The sequence below is a fragment of the Dermacentor albipictus genome, chromosome 6 (assembly GCF_038994185.2).
Source record: "Dermacentor albipictus isolate Rhodes 1998 colony chromosome 6, USDA_Dalb.pri_finalv2, whole genome shotgun sequence".
Lineage (NCBI taxonomy): Eukaryota > Metazoa > Arthropoda > Arachnida > Ixodida > Ixodidae > Dermacentor > Dermacentor albipictus.
Window position 1 is genome coordinate 34,101,644 of NC_091826.1, and position 26,074 is coordinate 34,127,717.

Here is a 26,074-nt window from a genome sequence, read left to right on the forward strand (position 1 = left end):
GACCGGTTCGCTTTGAAGATGATTGACAGATGCGTGACGTATTCGAAAATTGCGATACCGCCCCGCTGCCTCTGACGACCTGTGACGTAATCAAAATTTTGGCCAATCAGGTGAGGCCAAAGGATCGGTTCCCCAAGCGAACCGTTATAAGATTCGGCCCCAGCTTCGCATGGCGCGTTTGGTGGATTGGATTGGATCCAACCGGCGGCTACGACTGCTCAATAGCACGTTGGAATCCAATCCATAGTTTAATTCGAGAAAATGCCGCTTACGTTGGGAACCTAGGTTGCTGCGCTGGCGTTGCTCGAGGAGGAAAGAGAGCGGGTGGCGGTGCAAAACGCGTTTGAAGAAATGGCAGAACCCAAATTCCGCCGTCGCTTTCGTTTCTCGAAAGAAATAGCGCGTTGGTTGTACAGATAAATCGACCCCATCATCGGTGCCAGCAAGCCACTGGAATGCTGTTGCTGATTCTTGAAAAGTGCGCCACTGTTCCCGTCGTTTATTTTTTTTCTTTTTCTCCTCGCTATGCGCGATACCAGCAAGGGACGACGCAGAGAAACTAATAGTTATAAATTGTAGTATTCATACGTACTACTATTTGAAAACGTACTTAAGCTCGAAAAGAAAAAAAAACTAATTTTTTAGATAGTTTCATTCATTAGAAGACGAGAAACATTTCGTCTTGTAGTATACTGTGTGGAAGCAGACGGCAGACGAGGGAAGTAAACTTCCGGGGAGTTCACCGCTTGACGATTGGCTGCTCTCTCCGCCCCGTTCTCAGAAATTTTGCGTACTGCTACTTTGTGACGTTGCAGCAACCTAACAGAACGCGTATCGAACAAAGATATTCGACCGCGCTCTTGATTTCCGTTGCGTCATCGAAGTCGTCCCGTTCCAAGCCGCCACAGCGCCAATCGCAGGAGGAGCACATCTACCCCGTTACCGCCGGCGGGAAAGGAGCAAGCGCAAAAACCTGCACGCTTTCCGCCACGGAGGAACGCGCATGCGCGCAGAAGTCGGTCTCGACGACTGGGTTGCGACACCAGAAGGCAAGGAGGGCTGTTTCGCCACGCGTTGCGGCTGAGTGCACGTGACAGCGGAACAAGCCCAGTGAATATGCATCCGCTGCTGCGGATGCGGCGGTAGATGTAAGCAACGGCTGTCGCCGACGATAACGAAGCAATCGTTCCTCGCCGCGCTGCGAAGGTCAAGGTGCGATAACTGTTCCCCATTCTACCCGACTGTGCGTGCAGGGCTCATTTTATCTCTCGTTGACGCTGATCTGGGCAAAGTGTCTGACGCCACCCAGTAGCGATAAGCTCGGTAAAGGAAGCCACCGCACTCTCGTGTGGGCGTAGCATTCGTGCCCGAAGACACCGCCATGCCGGATCACGGACCGGGACGGGTGCACCGTTTTCGCGACCACGTCGTCGCCGGCGTCAACTGGCGACCGACGCGGCTCGTCGACGATGTTCCCAGTTCACGTGTGTGCGGCCTCTGCCGCATGATCCCCAAACGGATGGTGATATTGCCGTGTGGTGACGCTCTGTGCCAATCTTGCTTCGAAGGGAGCGTCGGGCGGTGTCCATTGGATCAAGTGCAATTCGAAGAAGCGGAATGCGGGAGCTATGAATTCCCTACCAGAACAGCGAACACCATGAAGGTGAGGAGACAAGAAACAATTTCTGCCACTTATACTCGGAAGGGGGGGGGGGGGGGTTAAGTATGCATTAGTATCGGTATAATTCACGCGGCGGCGTATCTGCACTCCTAAGGATTAGTATCCCTTTTACTATTGCCGAACAGTAGTACACAAATTCACCCTGACTAAATTTTACTTTTTGGCGTCTATCACAAATAACACAATACAACAGCACAAACTCACTCTAGGCTCATGTGAAATATTCCGTTGGAACTCGGTATCTACCTATTTCTTAGTGTCACAGATAAGAGAGAAATACAAAAAAAGCAATACTTTGAAATGTGCGACGTCACACTGAAATTTTGGGGTCGTCGTTAATGCGCTAAATTCAAAGGGAAGCTGGTGATAATCAATCACTTCAGTGCAAATTTTTTACTTTAGGAAATTATCCCTCAACAGAAAATCCCCCCCCCACCCTGGCAACCGCCCTACACTGTAAAATATTTAACACGCTTAAAAGTGAAAAACGGTGTAAATGTGTCTAACTCACACCAGTCGTGTGTCCGTTATATAAATAACATCCGTAGGGTGTAACTAACAGACACACTTACACCCTCTTTGACTTCCAAGGGTGTAAATTATTTTACGGTGTATAACAGTTATCTTTGCCCGTAGTGGGTGACCGCATTTATTTGAGGAGCAAGCTAGCAAGCGCAGAGCACACGGCCGTCGCCACTGCACAAGAATGTTGCTGTCCGGCGTAGATGAGTTCGCAGCAGGAAGAATATTTAAAGGGTGGGCGTATTTCTCCTCGAACCTCGCTTACAAGGATGACACTTGTGTGAGAGTAGCTGTCTAGCGATTTAGAAGCATAATTAAGTGAATCACTTTGATCTAGTAATCGTGTTTGGCACATCTTTATTGTTCAGACAGCGGCAGATACTGCCGGTTGATTTTCAGCATAGCGCATACACTGGTTCACACCAGACTTCATGTAGAGGTACAAGGTCGTCCAATCTTAAGGTGAACACGGCTCACCGTGGCCGCGCTCCACGGGGTGCCAGTGCGTGCGGCGAGGCGCATGCGCACACGAACCTCGGGGAGGCGCTTCGCGTCGTCTGCTAGAAAATTTTTTTTTAATTTTTATTGTTTAACTTAGGTACGACATTAGGCAGTATAATAACAAGAGCTTGGTGTCGCAACCCACCGCCTCGTTCCAAAGGGGACACTCATAACATCCATCCATCCATCGATCCATACAGCGCTGGAGCTCTGGCTTTGCTGCAAAGCATGCTTCGCTGGACCCACAGGTGACTGAGTGCCAGAGGCGGCGTCGCGGAAGGCGCACTTCGCTGATTGGATCATTTTCCAGCTGGCTCGGTCTACAGTTTGTGAACAGACTGCTTAATCAATATGCATTACCAGAAACAAGTTTCTCACCACATAAATCACTTATCGTGTTTTTTGTAACTGATGGGGGTAAAAATGCAGTCGTTTATTGTGCGCTCTTTATTTGGCTGGGGCTGTTTTATTTTACTCTCACAGCACTTGGTGTTGTGCATGCTGAGAAACCTATTAGGCGGGCTCTTCTTGGTTGGAGCCATCACGTGATGAGCCTAGCGCGCCGTTTCGCGCATGTCTTGATGCTCGAACGAATTCACTTAACTTCAGAAAACGACCGAAACCCGCAATAAATTTCGCAGAAAGGTAGAGAGCGATTTTTCAATCACACATCATTATTTTGCCATGCATTTTACCATTAAGGATGGCAATAATGTTACTTCGACCGCAACTAAGACGCGATATCCGCTGCTTCGCGACTCGCTTATTGACACGGTAATGTCGCTCGTAGGAGGGCATGGAGTACCCGCCCCGGCATAGGCAGGTTGCGAACGTGGTTCCCGCGCCTACAAGGGCGCCCCTCGCGGCGGCGAGCGCGGAACCGGCAGGATACGACCGGCCCGCTTGCGTTTGGAAAGCCTGTCTGTGCACTGTTTCGCGCGTAGCTGTTCCTTTTCTGAGCAATGCTGAAGTGCAACCCGAGCTGTTGAGTAGTGGGCTGCAACAGCACGTACACCAACGCACGAGGAACAAAGTTTTACAGGTTTCCAAACCGACCGTATGAAGCAGATCGGCCTCAACCACGGATAGCGCTCGTCCGACGGCATAAGCTGTTTTATGTTCCGGTGTTATGCCAAGTGCGTTAACGCCGAATTCTTTGCTTTTACGGCAATAATGGCAGAAACGGGACACCTGCAGTCAGTGGCGTAGCTAGGTCGTCTGGCACCCGGGGCCCGTAGGCCTTCTGTCACCCCCCCCCCCCCCCCACGGGTTTAGTCGAGGAAGGCGAAGATATCAACAATTTCCGTGTGTCTTCAGACGTATGACACCCTCCCCCCCCCCCCCGTTGCTACGCCACTGCCTGCAGTGCGTACCAGGATATGCAGCAAACGAAGTAGTTTGTTCCCACACTACCGCAGTAAAGTTGTGGAATTCTTTCCCAATCCTCTCCCATTTAAACAGCGCTGGGGCTTGCTGAGAGAGCTGAGGAGGGGTTGCAGCTGCCTAAGCTGGCGTACACCCTTCTGCGCCCAGCATATCAACTAAGGGGTAGTTGAGATCACCAAAATTTTTGACGACATGGTTTATTGGAACCTCCTTTGCACGCACTGAAAAATCGCCACATAAAAGTAACGCACTTCCAGTAACTTGTGCGAAAATATTTTCCCAGCGTAGTCTAACACAACTGGTAAGTTAACCTTTATTTGTGTTTGGGGAGAGCAACGTTAGAATACCTCGGGTAGGTCTTACGAGTCATTGGTACGCCCCACGTTCTTGGGTGAGCTGTTTTGGATTCGCATTTGCCATCCTGTATGTACAGGGAAACTACCGCGGCGTCCTTGTACTTCCCTGCGAAGCCAGCACGGCAATCGCAGCTCCCCGCTAGGATGTCTGCTGTCGCCGATCTTCAAGAATCAATCTCACCTATAATTTCATGCGTCCACACCGTAGATAACGAAGTAGCTTACGCTGAGCTGCACGCATCTCGCTGGTGCATTATTTTTCGTTTGCGGAATAAACCTAGCAGTCACTTCCAATCAGTGCGAGTTCAAGACTTCCCTCACGTCGTAGACGTGCCCCACTTCAAATAGATGACTTCCGCGCTCTAAATTTTTTTCACGAAAAAAGCTATGAAGATCTTGTAATTCCCGAAACCCGGTTAAAATTAATATCGGCACGCTGTTTTGCGCCATCGCTACCGTTTGACAGGGCGCCAAACACGCAGCGCGAGCTGCTGACCCCGGGAGTAATCCTACCGCTTTCGCGCAACTATCTGTCAGATGGCGCTAGGGGTAGGAAAGATAGGGCGCCGCCTAGCACTTGCAACGTGCCCATAGCAACTGATTTGTCTTTACTCCCCCTTTTCAGCATTAATTTTTGTTGTCATAGTTTGGGCAAAATCACCGAAGCGGTGCCAGGCTACCTGACGCGAGAAGTCGCATTCTCACTTAGAGGAATCGTCGGTCAAATTTTTTATTACATTGATCAGGTGAAGTAAAACATGTGACGCCGACGTTTTTTTTTGTTGTTGTTTGTTTTTTTCTCCTCGGAGTCGATACCCGCCGCATGCGAATGCTGTTTGTGTTCGTTTTGAATGCGTAATTGGAAGGGGAAATCTATAATCTACGTGTCCGTTTTCTAGCTTAATTTACCTCTTGCCGGGTAATTAAGCCGTTATTCGCTTCTATTTCATTTCAGTACTTCCTCGGAATAGGCCGTGTGCATATTCTCACTAGCAGATAATAATTTGTTAATTGTGCGGTATACGGTACGAAGCGACACATTGCCTCTGCATTACGCCATAGAGGTGGGCATCGCATAAATTTGGAGAGTAGGAGGAATTGATTTCTTTCCTTTTTTTTTCTTTTTGAGGGGGTAGGAGGGGGCTGGGCATAGTATGTAAAACTCAAATGCAGACAAGCGATGCAGTTGCCGTCCTGGGGAAGTGGCCGGTCCGTGTGTTGGACGAACGCGGCCACGATAATTAAATCGGCGGTCATGAGGCCGGCCCGGTGTCGCCTGCCGACAGCATGTCGGTGGTCGTCAAACGGGCTCGCCATTTGTAAAACCCAAGCCAGATTGCTGTAGTCGGGCCAGTTTACTTTTTAACTGACCATGGGCGTGAGCCCGATCTGCCGCCGAGCCCCCTCTCCCCCCCCCCTCTTATTTTCTTGCTTAGGTCATGGTATGCCCCATCTTAGCTTAATATGATGATGCGGTGTAGCCAACGGCTACTCAACTGAGTGACCGGCCGCTCACGAGTTAAAGATTCTCGGATGACTCGTCAAATCGAAAGACACCACAGGTGTTTCCCTTAAACGCATTTCTGTCGACTTGCATGATGAATTGCATTTTGTTCGGTTACTGGTTGCCATGGCACTTCGGCGATAAAAACGCTGTCACATTGCAGGATAATTTCATTTCCCCGGTGCACTTTCGGAAACTAGTCATGTCGCGGGTAACGGAAAAAAGAAAGATGACGCATTGTATATCTGTGCCTACAAAACTATTCCCAAGGCGTTATATCCGAGGTGACAAAAGGGCCACTGAAAACTGTGAATAGAATCGCTAGGCTTATAAGAAGGATGGAGGAATTTTACGGGATGCTCCCCGTAAAGTTCGGCAAACAGTTACCACTGAAGCTGAATACATGAGCATTGTTGAGCAAGTGAGCAATACATGAGCAAATTAACAACAGCCTCAGGTTGGGCGACGTCTCTGACACGACTATCATGCCTCTACGACTATCTACGACACGACTATCTACGCCTCAGCCTAATAAAGAGCACGAAAAAACGACTGTATTTTTGCCCTCATCACTTATAACACACTAAATGATTTATGTGGCGAGAAAGTCGTTTCTGCTAATGTATATTGATTAAGCAGGCAGTTCACAAGCTCTAGACCGAACCATCTGGGAAATGCTCCAGTTGGTGAAGTGCGCCTTCCCGCGACGCCGCCTCTGGCACTCAGTCACCTGTGGGTCCGGCGACGTGTGCTTTGCAGCAAAGCCAGAGCTCCAGCGCAGTAGCAGACGACGCGAAGCGCCTCCCCGAGGTCCACGTGCGCATGCGCCGCTTCGCTTCGATGAGCCGCCGCGCCGGAGGCAATGGAGCCCCGCGGAGCGCGGCCACGGTGAGCCGTGTTCACCCTAAGAATGGACGACCCTGTACGTTCTAAATGTTAGGGGCAGAGATGGTACGCGCCTTTAGTAAAAATAGTTTGTGTGGCGAAAATTCTAATGCGTGTAATTTATTTTATTTACTCTTAAGGCATACTGCTGGAACGAAGCGCACGGCTGCGAGTACACGGGCACCATGGACCGCATGCTGGAACACTACGAGAACGAATGCACATTTCACACCGTGGAATGTTTGCGATGCGGCGATGGAGTCCAGCACAGAGACCTGCCGACGCACTACGCGGCCGGATGCAGGGCCGACGTTTCTACTGCGATCACAGAGTCCTCGCAACCTACAGCAGTGACACTCGAAGACTTGAACGCTGCCCTTGAAGACGTGAAGGCGATGCTGGGATGCCTCAACCACGACCAGCTGCTGCCAGTGATTCGGAGTCAGTTGAATGAGCTGACAGAACAAGCCAGAAACCAGGAAGCCAGGTTCACTCGCGAGCTGGGAGCACGCGAGCAGAATTTAAAGGCCGAGATGGAACAACTCATCGCCACGATTTCCTCGACCGTGTGGCACCAGCGGACGTCTCAGCAAAATCCAGTGGAAGAAGCCAGCACGTCGAGGTCACTGTCGTTGCGCTCGGAGCAAGAAGATGAGATACGTCGAAAGTGTGAACACTTAGCCCACCTGGAACACTCGCGGCAAACTTCCCCGAACCCTCATTCCAGCCGTGTCATTGCCCGTTGTGAGACTAAGTACGGTGACGTTCGGCATTTGAACAGTGCGCTGTCGCAACCCGCGATACTTAAAGAAATGTTCTGCATGCCATATCGGCTGACCCTCGAAAACTGTGAGGAAATCATTCAGTGGCAGGGAGACAGAAAAAAGTTTGCCGAGATTACGGTGCGGCACATGCAGGACACGTACTTTACCATTGCCGTTTGGAAGTACGGCGATTGTGCAGCTGACCTCGTTCTGAAGATCGAGTTTAACGGGACGCTGGTGGACTCCAAGTGTTGGCCGCCTTTCTGGAGCGTGTCCGTGCTGCATCCAGCAGGACCATCCCTTACACGTTCGTTGACTGTCGCTGTCGAGCGTTGTTGCTGCAACCGCGATGACCCCTCATTGCCACACTTCCACCTCAAATTTACTACAGACATTGCCTCGCTGAATCACTGCGGATGCTTCCGAGACGGAAAGATAGAGTTCTTTATCTTCCTCAGAGATACAGGTGAGTTCGGTGGGATCAGAGGAGCACCCTAACGTTCGTCATCGCAGAATGTGCACTGCACCGGAGAATCCTCCTCGCCGCTTCACAATATGCGTCACAGGAGCATAACGAATTTTTTTATCTCCTTTCTCGTAAATAAAATGATCTCTGCGACATCTGGTTTTTGAAAATTTGCTATCCCTAGTAACCGTCAACCTATTCTGTTCTGACTTTACTGGCCGTTCCTTTTGTTTATTTCTTGTGCTAATACAGTTTTTGTTGCGAAACGTTGTGTTCCTCGAGCGGTTTCTGACCTTATGGCGTTCACGTAGATACTTTTCTCTCTATTATTGCCGTGCGGCTGGTAAAGCGATTGATTTCAATGCGACGTTCGTGTTTGATATTACGCTGGAGTACCGCGTTGTCCCGTGTCCCAAATACACGACCAATGCTTATGCGTCGCATCGCAATTATTTATTTTATTTATTTATTTATTTATTTATTTATTTATTTATTTATTTATTTATTTATTTTACCTTAATTCAATGTCCGAAGGCGTTAAAGAAGGGAATGGATCAAAATACAGAGCATGTGCAGATAACAGGGTATAACAATATTAAAAAAAAGTGAAAGTGCGGATTAACAAATGCATCCTTCAATAGTAGTTCTAAAAACAGACGTATCGGTTATGTTAACAATTGAGGCCGCCAGATGATTCCATTCGATGGTAGTATTAGGAATAAATGAATAAAAAAATTGGTTCGTGCGACAGTGTGGAACGCTCAATTTATGGCGCTCGTCAGTACGCGATTATGTGTATGCAGGTTCGGACAAAAGTTCCCTTTTTAATTCCGGATTGTAATAATAAATCTTTTGAAGCAGTGATAAGTGTGCTAACTTCCTACAGGATGAGAGGAGAGGGAGGTTTAAAGTAGCCTTCATCGATATTACGCTTGACGTCCGACAATTTAGTAAGAATGAAACGTGCGCTACGATGTTGTATAGACTGTATTGCATTTGTTAAGTAATCCAAGCCAGCGTCCCATACAGAAGAGGCATATTCAAGCTTAGGACGTATTAGTGTTTTGTATAGAAGTAGCTTTAAGTTAGCGGGTGCCATAGAGAAATTGCGACGGAGGTAACCAAGCATACGGTTAGCATTGTTAGTGATGTGGTTTAGGTGTCTTTGACAGGAAAAATTACATGTTATGTGGACGCCTTAGTATTTATAGGAACTGACTTCTTCGAGTACAGAGTTCAAGTGATAGTTGGATTGGTTAGACGAAGCAGTATGGCGGGAAATCCTCATTAGTTTGCACTTTTGGCTGTTAAGTGGCATTTTCGAAGTGTTGCACCAGGTAGTTACCGTATCTAGATCAGATTGTAGTTTTAGTGTAAGAATTTGATGATATTACTCTGTAAATGACACAATTCGTCTCCAAATAACCTTATGGAGGACGCTACACACTTAGGCAAATCATTAATATAAATCAGAAAAAGCAAGGGTCTGAGAACCGAACCTTGCGGCATCCCGGAACTGACAGGGCAAAGCGAAGAGTCAATTGTTAGCAGCGACAAAATGTGTTCTATTCGATAAGAAGCGTTCAATCCATGAGATAATATTACGCTAAATGTTGAGTGTAATTTTAGACAAAGTAATTCGTTAGAGACGAGATCAAATGCTTTAGAAAAGTCTATGAAGATGGTGTCAGTGTGAAATCCATTATCCAACGCGGCACCGATTTGATGTTTAAATGAAATAGGTTTAGTACCACAGGAAAAATTTTACGGAACCCATGCTGACGAGATGAACAAAACGAATTTGTTTCTAGCAAGTTGACGAGATTAGAGTATATTATATGCTCTGGAATTTTGCATGGCACACTTGTTAGAGAAATCGGCCTATAACTTAAAGGTGAATTCACGACGCCAGACTTAAATAATGGAACCACCTTGCCGACTTTATTCTATCGTGCTGATTACCAAAGGATTTTAGATTGCGAAAAGATGTTCCACAAAATATGGATGAGTACACTCCGGTAGTTTTCAAAAACTTAGAATTAATATCGTCTATTCCTGACGATGACGAGATCTGCAACTTACGAATCAAGTTCACGACACTATCGTAATCAATTAACAAGGGCTCGATCTGAGGAAAATTGATCTTAACAACTTCAGGTAGAGAAACACAGGGCAACACGTTATGCAAAAATGATTTCGAGAACACTTCATTGAGTGCAGAAGAACATTCTTCATGCAGAACAACAGCACCATATAACTTTTGGGAACCCTTGACAGTTTTCCAAATTTTTTTAGTATTTTCAGTCAGCAGAGATGGAAGTGTATTGTAAAAGAAAACGCGTTTAGCTTCTTTGACTGCGTTTTTAAACAGTGAAGCAACCTGCTGATACGCACGCCAGCTATCAGTTGTGTTCCGCTTTCTTAGTTTGACGAAAGAGCCGCTTCTTCCTGTTCAAGATACGTTTTAGGGATGCATTAAACCACGCTCCTCGATGGTTAATTACACCGGACAACTCGCAGGGGTATGTATTTTTCTACTAATTCATTAAAAAAAATTTTAAAAAGCGACCAGCTCTGTTCAACGCTGCGAGTGTAAAAGTCCATTTGTCCAAAGTCCATATGGACCATTTACCATCGCTAAGGTTTACCGCAATCGCTTGAATCTCTGTCTGTTGTGCCTCGCCTATCCATTCCGCCGTCCTGGAATGGTTGCGTCCTTGTGATCAGCTTCTGATGCGTCACACCCCCTAGCAACAGCCAATCGCGCCCACCGGTGACCCCCGAGGATGGAACCCCCGACCCTTCAGAAATTAAAAGTGAGGAGCAGAACACAGGACTGATTGCGTCACCGCGCTCCTTCAGTGCTCGGAAATTCGGGTGGCGTGTTCCACGTCATCCAGACACTGCCTGTCGCATCCACTACTTCGTTAAAAAAAAAATATGGGGTTTTACGTGCCAAAACCACTTCCTGATTATGAGGCACGCCGTAATGGTGGACTCCAGAAATTTCGACTACCTAGGATTCTTTAACGTGCGCCTAAATCTAAGCACACGGGTGTTTTCGCATTTCGGCCCCATCGAAATGCGGCCGCCGTGGTCGCGTGATTCGATCCCGCGACCTCATGCTCAGCAGCCGAACACCATAGCCACTGAGCAACCACGGCGAGTGTCCACTACTTCCTCTGGCGTCCCGTCTGAAACCGCAATTCTTTTCCTCTTTAAACAGAGATTCGAGGCCCCTGTGCTCGTATTTCCAGCACCCACAGAAGGCAATGCCGTAGCGGAAGAACATGGCATTATACTACTGCGTGTTTGATTTAAATGTTGACAGAAATACTTATTTTTTTATTCGCCTGTGGAGGTCGGCACAAATCTACTTATTCAACTGAAGTACTCGGATATGTATGCATTGAACAAAAAACCAATGCGCATACGTCACTAATAACATAATTGAATTGAATCAGTATTCACCTGATCACTTGAGCAGATATACTGCAACGCTCGCACGGCAACCAGCGATTTCACCAGGTTCGTCTGATGAAATCTAGAGAGTAGCACGAGGTTTGAGAAAAGCCCCGTCAAACTTCCGGTGAGAATGGGCTGTTGTTCCGCTTCATTTTTTTAACAAAGCACCAAACACGGCCGCAGCGGCCGCATTTCCATGCGGGAGAAACGCAAAAACACCCGTGTACCATGCACACTTACGTGCACGTTGACACAATTCCCGGAGGTCAAAATTAAACCTGAGTCACCCACTACGGCGTGCCTTACAATCATATCATGATTTCGGCACGTAAAACGCCAGAATTTGAACAAACACACACACACACACACACACAACAAAAAACGCTTTTTTTGCGCATTCAGCCTAGAATGTTTACGCAGCACCATCGCATGTTGTTGCAAACTTTCAAAACGCGGATCCCAAACTGATGTCCATACTGAGAATTCGTTCCTACTAAATATAGCCGTGTAATTCACCGGAACATGTGGTGTAAACGAAGTAGCTTAATATCTAAATAACACAAAAATTTAAGCTTTAATTGTACGCCAGAATTTGAACACACACACACACAAACACACACACACACACACAAACACACACACAAACACACACACACACACACACACACACACACACACACACACACACACACACACAACACATAACGCTTTTTTTGCGCATTCAGCCTAGAATGTTTACGCAGCACCATCGCATGTTGTTGTAAACTTTCAAAACGTGGATCCCAAACTGATGTCCATACTGAGAATTCGTTCCTACTAAATATAGCCGTCAAATTCACCGGAACATGTGGTGTAAACGAAGTAGCTTACAATCTAAATAACACAAAAATCTAACCTTTAATTGTACGTATAATTAGTTTGATAACGGGGAAATCGGACATGAACCAGTACGTAGCAATTGCTACAAGGGAAACCCATACGGGTTCCTCGAAAGAAAAGCCTCACAGTTGAAGAAAAATTCGTCCTGGTCCGGTACTCGAACCCAGGACCACGTCCTTTCCGGGGAAGCCACTCTACCAGCTGAGCGTTGCGGGCTTCCGCAGAACTACTACGTCAAATAATTAGTTTGATTTTTTATGCAGATAATGTCTGCCTCTGAGACCAACTCAAAAAGTGGAATTGTGCAACGTGTCATAAGTGCTTTGTAAAGATCATGTTGACAATACAATTAAACATCCCGTATGTATTGCAAGCATTAAGCCTCTCCCGGGTCTGTGTTTGCTGTGAGGCGTCCTTCGCTGCTTCAGTAGATACGATATCAGATTAGGAGATACTTCGGATAGCTTCCCTGCCCTCCCCTCTTATGGAACGCTTTTTAATTAATTTTATTTTATTTTATTCGCGAGCATCCGATATATAGGAAATGCGTTTTTTCTCTACTTTAGACGAACTAGATTTTATCTTGGTGCCCAATTCAATCAATCAATCAATCAGCTTTATTTCCTTGGAATAGGAGTACGGGACTAAAAGTTTGAGCAGCTCGTCAAGCCGACCCTAACTCAAGCCGACTCTAATTCCAACTCTAATTCGCCGATTTATGTTAATGCTACACTGTAAGTGTACACCTAGTGGACATTGTTACAATAGGCCAGCAGGGTTAGTGACCTTCTAGCTGCTACCGCCCCCCTGCGACGAATCGTTTCGCGAAGCCAACAAATGTGTCTCCCTCGGACACTCTAAAGAACCTCCTTCCAAAGCCCCTCCATCCTCCATCAACCTGCCTTGCAAGGCGAGGCAGGTTTGGCGGACCGAGTATTGTTTGTTGGTCCACTGTTGCCTTCGCAGACCGATGGGAGCAAGAAAGAAACTACTGGAAAAGAGTGTTCTAAGGCGTTCCCTCAAGGACTCCGGTAACCGCGACAGTCAGCGTCATCCCAGGAACCGAGACGCGCCAGCTTTAGTAAAACGAGACAACCCCTGTCTACGAGTCTCCCCCCTCCTTTCTGTGTGTTAAGAACGGCCCAGCTGAGGTGCAAGTTTTGCCAGTCAGTTACGACAGCGGCGGCAACCTCATCTTGGAACGCCATCGTTACGCTCTACCCTCGTCGTGATTGTGACAAAACGGGTTCGGAGGACCAACTACTGTTACTGTGCCCGCCATTGCCCCGAGCGCGGGGGCGCCCGCGGGAACGTCTACTGGTGCCTCTTCCCAACCGCCGTCCGAGACGCAAGACAATGGGCACCCGGCCGCGCTGCGGGGGTCAGCTCGGGGAATAATGTGCCCCTACGGTGCCTGGTCAACTTACCGACGGTGTCTGGTCGAACGTTTCCGTCACCTTGGGATCGACTGAGGACCGAGTGTTTATAAACCGCTGTTGTGCGGATGCTCCACACACTCTCTCAAGCAGTCATGTTAGACTGATGTACTTTCTCAAGCAGTCCTGTTAGACTGAGGTACTTTCTCTCGCACTCATGTTAGACTGTTGTAGATACTGTAAATAAACCCATATTCCTTGATCTCGATGAGAAGCACTCCTTCCCTTCATCAAAGTCCTCAGCGCGGATAAGTTGGACAACGGCATGGGCCAGCTACCTTCTAATTCATGCCGGACTCCAATCTTGACAACCTGTTATGAGCGAAGGGATTGAACCCCCAATCCTGACAGTGTGCAGTGAACAAAGGTGCGGGAGTGAACTCGTGCCCTCAACGAGGTTTCTTCGACGACTTTGGACGCTCCGACTTGATGACGGATGGACGGCAGTTTCCCTGGTCTAGGGATCTAGGAAGGACAGAGCATTCTCAATTGGATGTTTGTAGGCTCCTCGGTGTGCTTTACTTCCGTCAGGCTGGACTGATGGGAAGTAACGTTCATTATTCTTCAGGTAGATATCGTAAATAAACCCACCACTCGGCGTTCTCGACGTGACAAAGTTCCTCCCTTCAAACACGTCCTTAACGTGGATGAGTCGGACGACGGCATGCGCCAGTTACACCTTTTTACATGACCGGTACCAACCCTTACAGCATGTCCATTTCATCTGCTGCTGAAGTTTTGGTGTGCTGGGCTGGGTATGCGTCTAAAAGTGAGAGGCGCTCAACAGACAGTCAGCAGCTCAGCGACAGACGAAGTGGACATGTCCACAAGGTGGACACTTACAGAGTAGATCCCACGTGATGCCTTCTGGTGGAGACTGCAGTAGACGGCCGAAAATGAAAGAACTTGCACTTCGTGCTGGCACGTTGTGTCTTTCGACGTGTTGCCCCGCTATTAGGGCTCTGTTGAACCCTTCGTTTGATAGCACTGGCACAAGAAACAGGTGTATTAGTCCCACAGAATGTCCGAGTGGCACCCACTTGCCTGCTCCCACAATGAGAATTGCAGACCATTTAATGCGACATCTCTTTCGTAGAAATATCTAAGCGGGCGCCAGAAGCACATATACAATTCCATTTTCGTGAACTTCGGGAGAAGTACTCCTGCACAGTATACTATACAGACGCTTCCAAGTCCCCTAATAGAGTTTCTTACGCAGCTCTGAGACCTTCATTTTCAGTATCCGGGGCACTAAATACACACATAAGTATCCTTACAGCGGAAGCCTACGCTATACTCTCGGGTATTCAAAAGATAAGGTTCACAAACCTTGCTAGGGATATTGTGTCTACAAATTCATTAAGTGTAGTCAAAGCCCTACTTAGTACAAGAAAATATAGGAACTCAATTTTCAGTGAGCTGTACAATCTGTAATAGGAACTAGGGATTGGCAAGGATCAGATGTATGCGTTAAGAGACAAAGCTGGAAGTATCATTACTAATATGGATGCGATAGTTAAAGTGGCTGAGGAGTTCTATAGAGATTTATACAGTACCAGTGGCACCCACGACGATAATGGAAGAGAAAATAGTCTAGAGGAATTCGAAATCCCACAAGTAACGCCGGTAGAAGTAAGGAAAGCCTTGGGTGCTTTGCAAAGGGGGAAGGCAGCTGGGGACGATCAGATAACAGCAGATTTGTTGAAGGACGGTCGGCAGATTTTTCTAGAGAAACTGGCCACCCTGTATACGCAATGCCTCATGACTTCGAGCGTACCGGAATCTTGGAAAAACGCTAATACAATCCTAATCCATAAGAAAGGGGATGCCAAAGACTTGAAACATTATAGCCCGATCAGCTTACAGTCCGTTGCCTACAAAGTATTTACAAAGGTAATTGCAAATAGAATCAGGAACACCTTAGACTTCCGTCAACCAGAGGACCAGGCAGGATTCTGTAAAGGCTACTCAACAATATATCATATTCACACTATCAATCAGGTGATAGAGAAATGTGCAGAATATAACCAACCATTATATATAGCTTTCATTGATCACGAGAAAGCGTTTGATTCAGTCGAAACCTCAGCAGTCATGGAGGCATTGCGGAATCAGGGTGTAGACGAGCCGTATGTAAAAATACTGAAATATATCTATAGCGGCTCCATGCACAGCCACTGTAGTCCTCCATAAAGAAAGCAACAAAATACAAATAAAGAAACGCCTCAGGCAAGGAGACACGATCTCTCCAATGCTATTCACAGCGTGTTTACAGGAGGTATTCAGAGACCTGGATTGGGAAGAATTGGGGATAAGAGTAAATGGAGAATACCTTAGCAAATTGCGCTTCGCTGATAATATTGCCTTGCTTAGTAACTCAGGGGACCAACTGCAATGCATGCTCACCGACCTGGAGAGGCAAAGCCGAAGGGCGGGTCTAAAAAATTAATGTGCAGAAAACTAAAGTAATGTTTAACAGTCTCGGAAGGGAACATCAGTTTACAATAGGTAGTGAGACACTGGAAGTGGTAAGGGAATACATCTACTTAGGACAGGTAGTGACCACGGATCCGGATCATGAGAGTGAAATAATCAGAAGAATAAGAATGGGCTGGGGTGCATTATCAGATCATGAACAGCAGGTTGCCATTATCTCTCAAGAGAAAAGTGTATAACAGCTGTGTCTTACCAGTACTAACGTACGGGGCAGAAACCTGGAGGCTTACGAAAAGGGTTGTACTTAAATTGAGGACGACGCAACGAGCTATGGAAAGAAGAATGATAGGTGTGATGTTGAGGGATAAGAAAAGAGCAGATTGGGTGAGGGAACAAACGCGCGTTAAAGACATCTTAGTTGAAATCAAGAAAAAGAAATGGGCATGGGCAGGACATGTAATGAGGAGGGAAGATAACCGATGGTCATTAAGGGTTACGGACTGGATTCCAAGGGAAGGGAAGCGTAGCAGGGGGCGGCAGAAAGTCAGCTGGGCGGATGAGATTAAGAAGTTTGCAGGCGCGGCATGGCCACAATTAGTACATGACCGGGGTTGTTGGAGAAGTATGGGAGAGGCCTTTGCCCCTGCAGTGGGCGTAACCGGGCTGATGATGATGATGATGATGATGATGATGATGATGATGAATAGGGCGCACCCACCAACGTTTGCGGCTTAGCAGCGTCATGAACATTTTTTGCTCACACAATTCGTTTAAAAGGAGAAGCTGCACGCTATACAGGTCGGGAGACGCACGCCGCCTTCAACATAAGGCGCGTACCCACTTGATCGCCACAGTCGTCAACCTCTTCATCGCTGCGAATTGCGCCAGCTGCTTGTATATGCACACTCAATGGTAGCTCGTTCTTCTGCAAAAGCAAATACTCATCCAGGAAAAAAGTTGTCGCCTCCATAGTAACAACAAAACTACAGTGTGCTAAACGAAACCACTCCACCGACGCCGCACAAGCCGCACGCTCATACGTGCGGTGTTGTGCAGCACCTCACTCGCCGTATCTGCAAGCTGTCGTAAAGTCTCAATGCGTTTAAACGTTAAAAAAATGGTGTACCCATTCTATTATCGAATAATAATAGGAAAATTCGAATATTTGACTAGTTTTCATGTTGTTCTACTTTCACGATGCAGGCATGGATACTTCGTGGGCAGGAGGCAAGCTTGCGCATCGCTGCGACGAAAATCGCGCTGCCGCAAACGCATGCTAAAGCTGTCAGCGAAAATCGCCATGCGACGAAAATCGCGCTGCCGCAAACGCATGCTAAAGCTGTCAGCGAAAATCGCCCTGCGACGTGCGCGGCAGAACCAATTTTTTTTGACACTTATCGCGCATGTGAAACAGCCTAAAGGCGCCTACTACGGCATCCGCGATTCGGGTGGCCAATGCCGTAGCAGACGCCGCGGTTGTCTCCACTCTGTACGGTGCGGCGGACGAGGAGGGCACCGAGACACCGCAGCAGCCGCCGGAGAAGAGCGCCCCTCCTCCCTCGCCTCACCCCCATGCTTCGCACGCCACATGAGGGGGCAAACATCCGGGCCGCGTTCCTGGCTAGCGCACGCGAGATTGAACCGTGCTCCCCGGCTCACACACTTACACTCATACGAAACATCACGGCGACGGCAAAAATCGACGTGGAGCGTCCATATAAATGCTATCGCAATAAAGGCGTGGCAAAAAAAAGGGGCAATGTAGGAGAAAGCCAAGACGAAAATGGAACCCTCGATTTCCGCTACATAAACGAAGTTGGCTGGGCCAACTTCGTTTAGTTAACGATTTGGCTGCCGCAGCCAAAATCGCAAGAGGGCCGCTTCGCGGCTGCACTCGGTTATCGCCGGCGAACAAGGCGAAAACGTGGAAATATGCACGCGTGCAGACCCGGAAGAACGCGCATGCGCGCAGAAGTCGGTCTCCACGACAGGGGGTGCGACGCCAGTAGGCGAGGAGGGCCGTTTAGCCACGCGCTCGCGTGTCCCGCCATACTTTGTGGCCGAGTGCATACGTGACAACGGAGCAAGCCCTATGTATATGCACCTGCTGCTGCGGAATCGGCGGTAGATATACGGAACGGCTGTCGCCGACGATGACGAAGCACTCGTTCCCCGCCGCGTTGCGAAGGCCAAGGTGCGATAAGTGTTCGTCATTGAAAGCGATAGTTCGTGCACAGCTGATTCTATCTCACGTTGACGCTACTCTAGCCAAAGTATACGAGACCCCTCAGTAACGATAAACTTGGTATAAAAAGGCGCCGCGCTGTTTGGTGAGCGTAGGATTCGTACCTGATGACGACGCCATGCCGGATCACGGACGAGGGCGGCTGCACCGTTTTCGCGACCACGTCGTCGCCGGCGTCAACTGGCGACCGACGCGGCTCTTCGACGAGGTGCCGAATTGACGTGTCTGCAGCCTCCGCCGGATGATCCCAAAACGGACGGTGCTGTTGCCGTGCGGTCACGCTCTGTGCCAATCTTGCCACGCAGCCAGTCTCGAAGGGGGCGTTGGCCAGTGTCCGTTGGATCGAGAGGCATTCGAAGAAGCGGAGTGCGTCGGTTATGAGTTCCCTGCCAGGAAAGCGAACACCGTGCAGGTGAGGAACTAAGAAACAATTTCTGTTGCTTTTCTTTGTGTGGGGTGGGAGGGGGGGGGGGCTGAAAGCAATTATGCATTCGCATAATTCCGCTGCGGCATATCCGCAAGCCTAACGATTAGAGTGCCCCTTTTACTATTGCCGAACGCTAATACACAAGTTCACCCTGACTAAATGTTACTTTTTAGCATCTATCAAAACTAACTCGCTGTAGGGTCATGTGAAATGTTCTGTTGGAACTATTTATTCATTTCTTATTGCGACCGATAAGAGAGAAATAAAAAAACTAAATACTTTGAAATGTGCGACGTCACACTGACGTTTTGCGGTTGTCGTTTCTACGCTAAACTGAAAGGCAAACCGGCGATAATTAATCAGGAGACTGACAATCAGTTTCTATTCATTCTTTTTCCCTTGACATTCGCACTGAAACGTCAGAAAAGTTGCGTACATCACAAAATAATTTCATTAGATATTCTTCTAAAAAGTAGTGCTGTTTCTGAAAAAGTACAATTTCTGCAAATTTTTATTTTATGACATTTTTTTTTTAAGACTCGGCCCCCCCGACTCCCCCCCCAAGCGCCGCAACCACCCTATAACAGCTATCTCGGCCCGTAGTGGGTGAGCGCATCTATATGAGGAGCAAGCTTGCAAACGAAAACAAGATGGCGGTCTGCACTGCACAAAATGCCGCTGTCGCCAAAGATAAGCTAGGAGCTGAAGAATAGTTGGAATATGGCGTCCTTTCTTCCTCGATTCTGGCTTACCAAGCCTGCTTTTTCTGTAAGAGTAGATAAGGTGCTATTTAGAAGCACAATTAAGTGATTCCCCTTGACTTAATATTCATGTTTGACGCATCTTTAGTGCATAGACAGCGGCAAATGCTACTAAGTGATTTCAGCATATTTACTTCTCCATCGAATCTCGCGTATGTACTGGTTCACACCGGAATTCAGGTAAAGGTACGTTCTAAAAGTTAGGGACAGGAATGCATCGCGCCTTTAGTGAAAAAAAATTGCCTGCCAAAGAAACATTATTTTCTTTTGTTTGCTGTTAAGGTGTACTGCTGGAACGAAGCTCACGGCTGCGAGTACACGGGCACCATGGACCGCATCCTGGAACACTACGAGAACGAGTGCACATTTCACACCGTGGACTGTTTGCGATGCGGCGAGGGAGTCCAGCACAGCGACCTGCGGACGCACTACGTGGCCGGATGCAGTGCCGGTGTTTCTTCCGCGATCACAGAGTCCTCGGAGCATACAGCAGTGACACTCGAAGACTTGAACGCTGCCCTTGAAGACGTGAAGGCGAGGTTGGGATGCCTCAACCACGACCAGCTGCTGCCAGTGATTCAGAGTCAGTTGAATGAGCTTACGGAACAAGCCAGAACCCAGGAAGCCAGGTTCACTCGCGAGCTCGGAGCATGCGAGAACAACTTAAAGGGCGAGATGGCTCAAATCGCCGCCTCGATTTCATGGAACGTGTCGCACCAGCGGACGTCTCGGGAAAATCCGGAGGAGGAGGTGCCAGCTTCCTCTCGGCTGTCGTTGCGCTCGGAAAAGGCGCTCATACTTCGAAAGTTGGAACACATGGCCCACCTGGAACACTCGCAGAAAGCTTCCCCGAAACCTAATTTCGGCCGTGTAATTGCTCATTGTAGCATTTCCCGCGGTGGCGCTGGGCATCTATGTAGTGCGCTGCCAACGACACTCGCGTCGATTGAAGAAATTGGGAACGTGGTGTATGATCTGACCCTGGAAAACTGCGAGGAAATCATTCAGTATCGGGGTTTCAGAAGAAAGTTTGCTGAGATCACGGTGTGGCACATGAGGGACACGTACTTTAGGGTCGCCGTTTGGAAGTACTGCGAATTCTCCCCGAACGACATCACTGTTCTGATCGAGTTTAACGGGTTACTGGCGGACTCTAAGTGTTTGCCGCCTATTTGGCACGTGAGCGTGGTGGATGGCCTAAGAGACAAAGTAGATTTGACTTCCAGTGCGAGGCTTTGTTTCTGCGGGCGCTACGATGACCCATTGGCACACTTTCACCTTCAATTTCGCACAGACACTGCCTTGCTTAAGTATGGCGGTAACCTCCGAAATGGAAAAATAAAATTAAATATCGTCCTCAACTATACGGCAACGGACCACGGGATCATAGGAGCACCCTAACGTTCGTCATCGCAGAATGTGTACTGCACTGTTGAATCCTCCTTGCCACTTGCAGTGTGTGTGTGTTTGTGCGTGACTACCTTAGCGAACTTTTGATGTCCTTTCTCCTAAACAAAGTTTTCGCTGCGAAATTTATTTTTTGAGATTTGCTATCCTTTGTAAATGTCAACCTATCGTTTTAGGACTCTACACTGGCTGCGTTCATTCAGTTTATTTATTGTGATAATACAGTTTGTGTTCCTAAATATTGTGCTTCTGGAGCGGTTTCTGACCTTATGGCGTCCACGTCGATACTCTTCGCTCTATTAATGCCGTGCGGCTCCTAATACGATTGAATGAATGAATGTGTGGTGTTTATTGGCGGAAGGGCCAGGTATGGCCAAAGAGCGCCAAGCCAGTGTTGAGTTTGCAGTGGAGTTGTGACTCCACTGAAGTTGGTCTGACGTGACTCTAAAGGGGCCTTATCCTAATACGATTGCTTTCAAGGCGACGTTCGTGTTTGATACTGCGCTGTAGTACTGTGCGTTGTCCTGTATCCGAAATGCAAGCTCAATGTTAACGTTCGCAGTGCTGAGGCCTTCGTTGATGACCTCGAACCCTATTTTTCACAAAGCTCATTGTACTCCGCCATCGATGAACAGTGTATTCAAAGCTCTAATATCGCAGAAGATCAGACCATCCACTGGTACATCAGCTCCACTGGCCATATAATTGTCGTAGAGGGAGATAACGTCTTGAACTGGGAATATCTTGTTTCGATACTTCTAGATTGGGATAAGACTCTAGACTAAACTAGAGCTGCTGATGATGACGAGCCTGCGTCCTGACAACAGACTGAGTGATCTTCGTAATTCTACTGGCACGTCTGCACGAACAACCGACAAGATCTAAAAAAATGTGCGGATCCCACGCATTGTGTGGATCGATATAAGGGAAGCTTTCTGTGATGTCTCCTTTGATTGAGGACAATTTGCGGTGCTGTTGGCGGTGACTGCTTCGTTTCTTCAACGTTTAGTCCAATACGCGAGTGGTGAGTTCGTCTTAAACGTTATCTTGCGTGCAATACTGCTCTTTGCGTAGTACACAGAACAGGCAGGGTAGGTGTTTGCTTGAAGCGTCCTTGTACGGCATACTTCAGAGCATTTGAGGAGGTTGAGCATATTCATTGCCTCACATCGAATCTTGGCAGAAGCACCAAACTATACTTGAATTACTAGCCAAAACCATAACTTGTTTAGGGAAACAAACGTGTCCCTAAATCTAAGCGCACGAACGTTCTTTTTTTTCGCTTTTTTTTTGCCTCTCGAAATGCGGCTGTTGCAATCGAGAACAAACCAGAGACCTCGAACAATGCCACAGCCGCAAAGCTACCGCGGCGGGCCCAGAAGCGTTGACGTGTGACCGCTGCCGTAGTGTCGCCTAGACCCTACGGTGCGCCTCAATGCGGCTCTGCGTCTGCACTTCCTATACACAAGTTGTCCGCTCAACAAATTTGGATGGTGTGTATTTTTCAGAAATAGTAGAACCGTACCGGATGTCGAACTTAAATTTATACTAAGTATCTAGGAGTTACAATAACGAAAAACCTTAGCTGGAATAAACATGTATCAAACGTATGCTCCTCAGCCTTTCGTAAACTCTGCTTTCTTAGACATAAACTAAAACTTGCCCCACCTGAACTTAAAAAATTAACCTACTTTTCAATAATAAGGCCATCACTAGAATATGCGTGCACCGTCTGGGATCCCTACACTAAACGTAATATCGAGGCCCTTGAAATGATTCAACGCAAAGCCGTCCGTTTTATTTTTTCAAAGTATCGTGCAACTGACTCACCAACGACCGTCATGCGAACTCACGGTATTGAAACATTACAGCTGCGCCGGAAAATTCAAAGACAAACTACTTTTCTTACTAAAAAACCATAAACTGTCTATGAATGCAGACCCCTTCCTTAAACCTAACACTACGCGCCAAACACGAAATCATCATGCACAATCATTAATCCCTTACAGTGCTAGGATTAACGCCTTTAAATACTCATTTTTTCCACGCACCATTGAGGAGTGGAACAGGTGTCCGCCAGATCTTTTAAACAGAGCTGATTCTTTTGACTCAATGTTTTCTTCACAGCATTTAATTTGAGAGCCATTTATTTCTACGTTTACTTTTTGTATTTTGCATCTAAGCCTTGTATTTATTACTGTATTTTGTGTTACAACTTGTATTTAACATTTTTCAATTTTGCTAATCCTGTTCTTTTTGCATATATTATGTATTCGCCCCTCCTGCTTGGGCCTACTGTAGGCCTGCAGTATGTTCTAAATAAAATAAAATAAAAAAAATACTGTCTGCCCGCAACCACTGTCGCGTCCGTAGTAGTAGCGTTTCCTTGCCTTCTCACGTCACCTTTTTCCTTATCACCCCCCGCCCCCTCTGGTATGGGAACTGCAAGCGAAGAGTGGAAAGGCTGTTATTGGAGAGTTTTAGTTTAGGGGACGCAAGCTGCTTGCGTACTCAAGAACTAGGGCCCACGGTACTGCACAAGCGCAGAGCCCTACATCTGGGTCTGCGCATGCGCAGTACCTTCACCCCCTAGTTATTGCGTACGCAAGCCGCTTGTGTCCCTTAAACCTGCGTCTGGGTCTGCGAATGCAGACCCACACGAAAACTTTCTAATATGGTTTAAGTTTAGGGGACGCAAGCGGCTTGCGTACGCAAGAACTAGGGGCGACGGTACTGCGCATGCGCGGTACCGTGAGCACCCACTTCACCTGCTTGTCATACGACGTCAAAAAACCACGAAAACTCACCGCGTCCGACGTGTACAGCGACAGCGACGTGTACGCGTTAAAGATGCATTAATATGCCGAACAAAACGGAATTTTTTTCTCAATAGCCGCAGGCTGCCCCGCTCGGAAAGGAATAAAAGATGGCTGCTGCCGATCACTTTGGCGCTGGCTACTGGAACCGGCCGGAAAACATAGGTTTATTTGCGCACAATAAAACTTTTTGCGCTGCCGTGTACCGTTTTCGAACACTTTCGGCACGTTAACGACCTCTCTCTGCCCCGTTGCCCCACCATATAGCTTTCTTTTATTTACTTATTTACGTACCCTTACCTTACTTACTTGCTTATTTACCTACCTTACCTACCCTTACCTTACTCACTCGCTTATTTACTTACCTTACCTACCCTTACCTTACTTGCTTATTTACCTACCTTACCTACCCTTACCTTACTTACTTATTTACCTACCTTACTTACTTAGCTACCTTACCTACACTTGCTTGCCTACTTACCTTACCTACCCTTACCTTACATACCTATCCTTACCTTACTTGCTTACTTACCTTACCTTACTTGCTTACTTACCTACTCTTACCTTACTTACCTACCTTACCTACCCTTACCTAACTTGCTTATTTACCTACTTTACCTACCTTAACCTTACTTGCTTATTTACCTACCTTACCTACCCTTACCTTACTTGCTCATTTACCTACCTTACCTACCCTTACCTTACTTGCTTATTTACCTACCTTACCTACGCTTACTTTACTTACTTGCTTATTTACCTACCTCACCTACCCTTACCTTACTTACTTAATGTACCTACCTTACCTACCCTTACCTTACTTACTTGCTTATTTATTTACCTACCTTGCCTTACCTTACCTGCTTGCTTGCTTACTTATTTACCTACCTTACCTACCCTTACCTTACTTGCTTACTTATTTACCTACCCTACCCACCCTTACTTACTTGCTTACTTATTTACTTACCTTACCTACCCTTACCTTACTTGCTTACTTATTTACCTACCTTACCTACCCTTACCTTACTTGCTTACTTATTTACCTACCTTACCTACCCTTACCTTACTTGCTTACATATTTACCTACCTTACCTACCCTTACCTCACTTACTCATTTACCTGCCTTACCTACCCTTACCTTACTTGCTTATTTGCCTACCTTACCTATCCTTCCCTTAATTGCTTATTTACGTACCTTACCTACCCTTACCTTACTTGCTTACTTATTTACCTACCTTACCTACCCTTACCTTACTTGCTTATTTACCTACCTTACCTACCCTTACCTTACTTGCTTATTTCCCTACCTTACCCAACCTTACCTTACTTGCTTACTTACCTACCTTACCTACCCTTACCTTACTTATTTCCCTACCAAACCTACCCTTACCTTACTTGCTTACTTACCTAGCTTACCTACCCTTACCTTACTTGCTTACTTACATACCTTACCTACCCTTACCTTACTTATTTTTTACCTACCTTACCTACCCTTACCTTACCTTACTTGCTTACTTACCTCCCTTACCTTACCTACCCTTACCTTACTTGCTTACTTACCTCCCTTACCTTACTTATTATTTTACCTACCTTACCTACCCTTACCTTACTTGCTTATTTACCTACCTAGAGTTTGAGTTTATTCAACCACATGCCAGGTACATGAAAGTGCACATGAACGTGGGTAAGTGTGATGGGAAAGAAGCTGCATTTAACAGCTTGACTGGCCCCAACCTTACCTTACCAACCTTACCTACCCTTACCTTAGTGACTTGCTTATTTACCTACTTTACCTTACTTACTTGCTTATTTACCTACCTTACCTACCCTTACATTACTTGCTTACTTATTTACCTACCTCACCTACCCTTACCTTACTTATTTACCTACCCTTACCTTACTTACTTGCTTACTTATTTACCTACCTTGCCTACCCTTACCTTACTTGCTTGCTTATTTACCTACCTTACCTACCCTTACTTACTTGCTTATTTACCTACCTTACCTACCCTTACCTTACTTGCTTATTTACCTACCTTACCTACCCTTACCTTACTTGCTCACTTATTTACCTACCTCACCTACCCTTACTTACTTGCTTACCCATTTACCTACCTTGCCTACCCTTACCTTACTTGCT

The 26,074-nt window shown here is 47.1% G+C and overlaps 2 protein-coding genes across 2 annotated transcripts; both read left to right on the plus strand.

Moving 5' to 3' along the window:
* The first annotated feature begins 1,075 nt into the window (after positions 1-1,075).
* Positions 1,076-8,218, plus strand: LOC139060959 (uncharacterized). The gene is made up of 2 exons (XM_070540316.1): positions 1,076-1,663; positions 6,976-8,218. The coding sequence occupies exons 1-2, from the start codon at positions 1,382-1,384 to the stop codon at positions 8,095-8,097; spliced, it is 1,404 nt and encodes a 467-aa protein (XP_070396417.1). The 5' UTR covers positions 1,076-1,381; the 3' UTR covers positions 8,098-8,218.
* Positions 8,219-18,624: 10,406 nt separating this feature from the next.
* LOC139060960 (uncharacterized) lies at positions 18,625-21,360 on the plus strand. Its single transcript, XM_070540317.1, has 2 exons — positions 18,625-18,938; positions 19,997-21,360. Exons 1-2 carry the CDS (start codon positions 18,768-18,770, stop codon positions 21,113-21,115), a joined length of 1,290 nt encoding a protein of 429 aa, XP_070396418.1. The 5' UTR covers positions 18,625-18,767; the 3' UTR covers positions 21,116-21,360.
* The last annotated feature ends 4,714 nt before the right edge of the window (positions 21,361-26,074 follow it).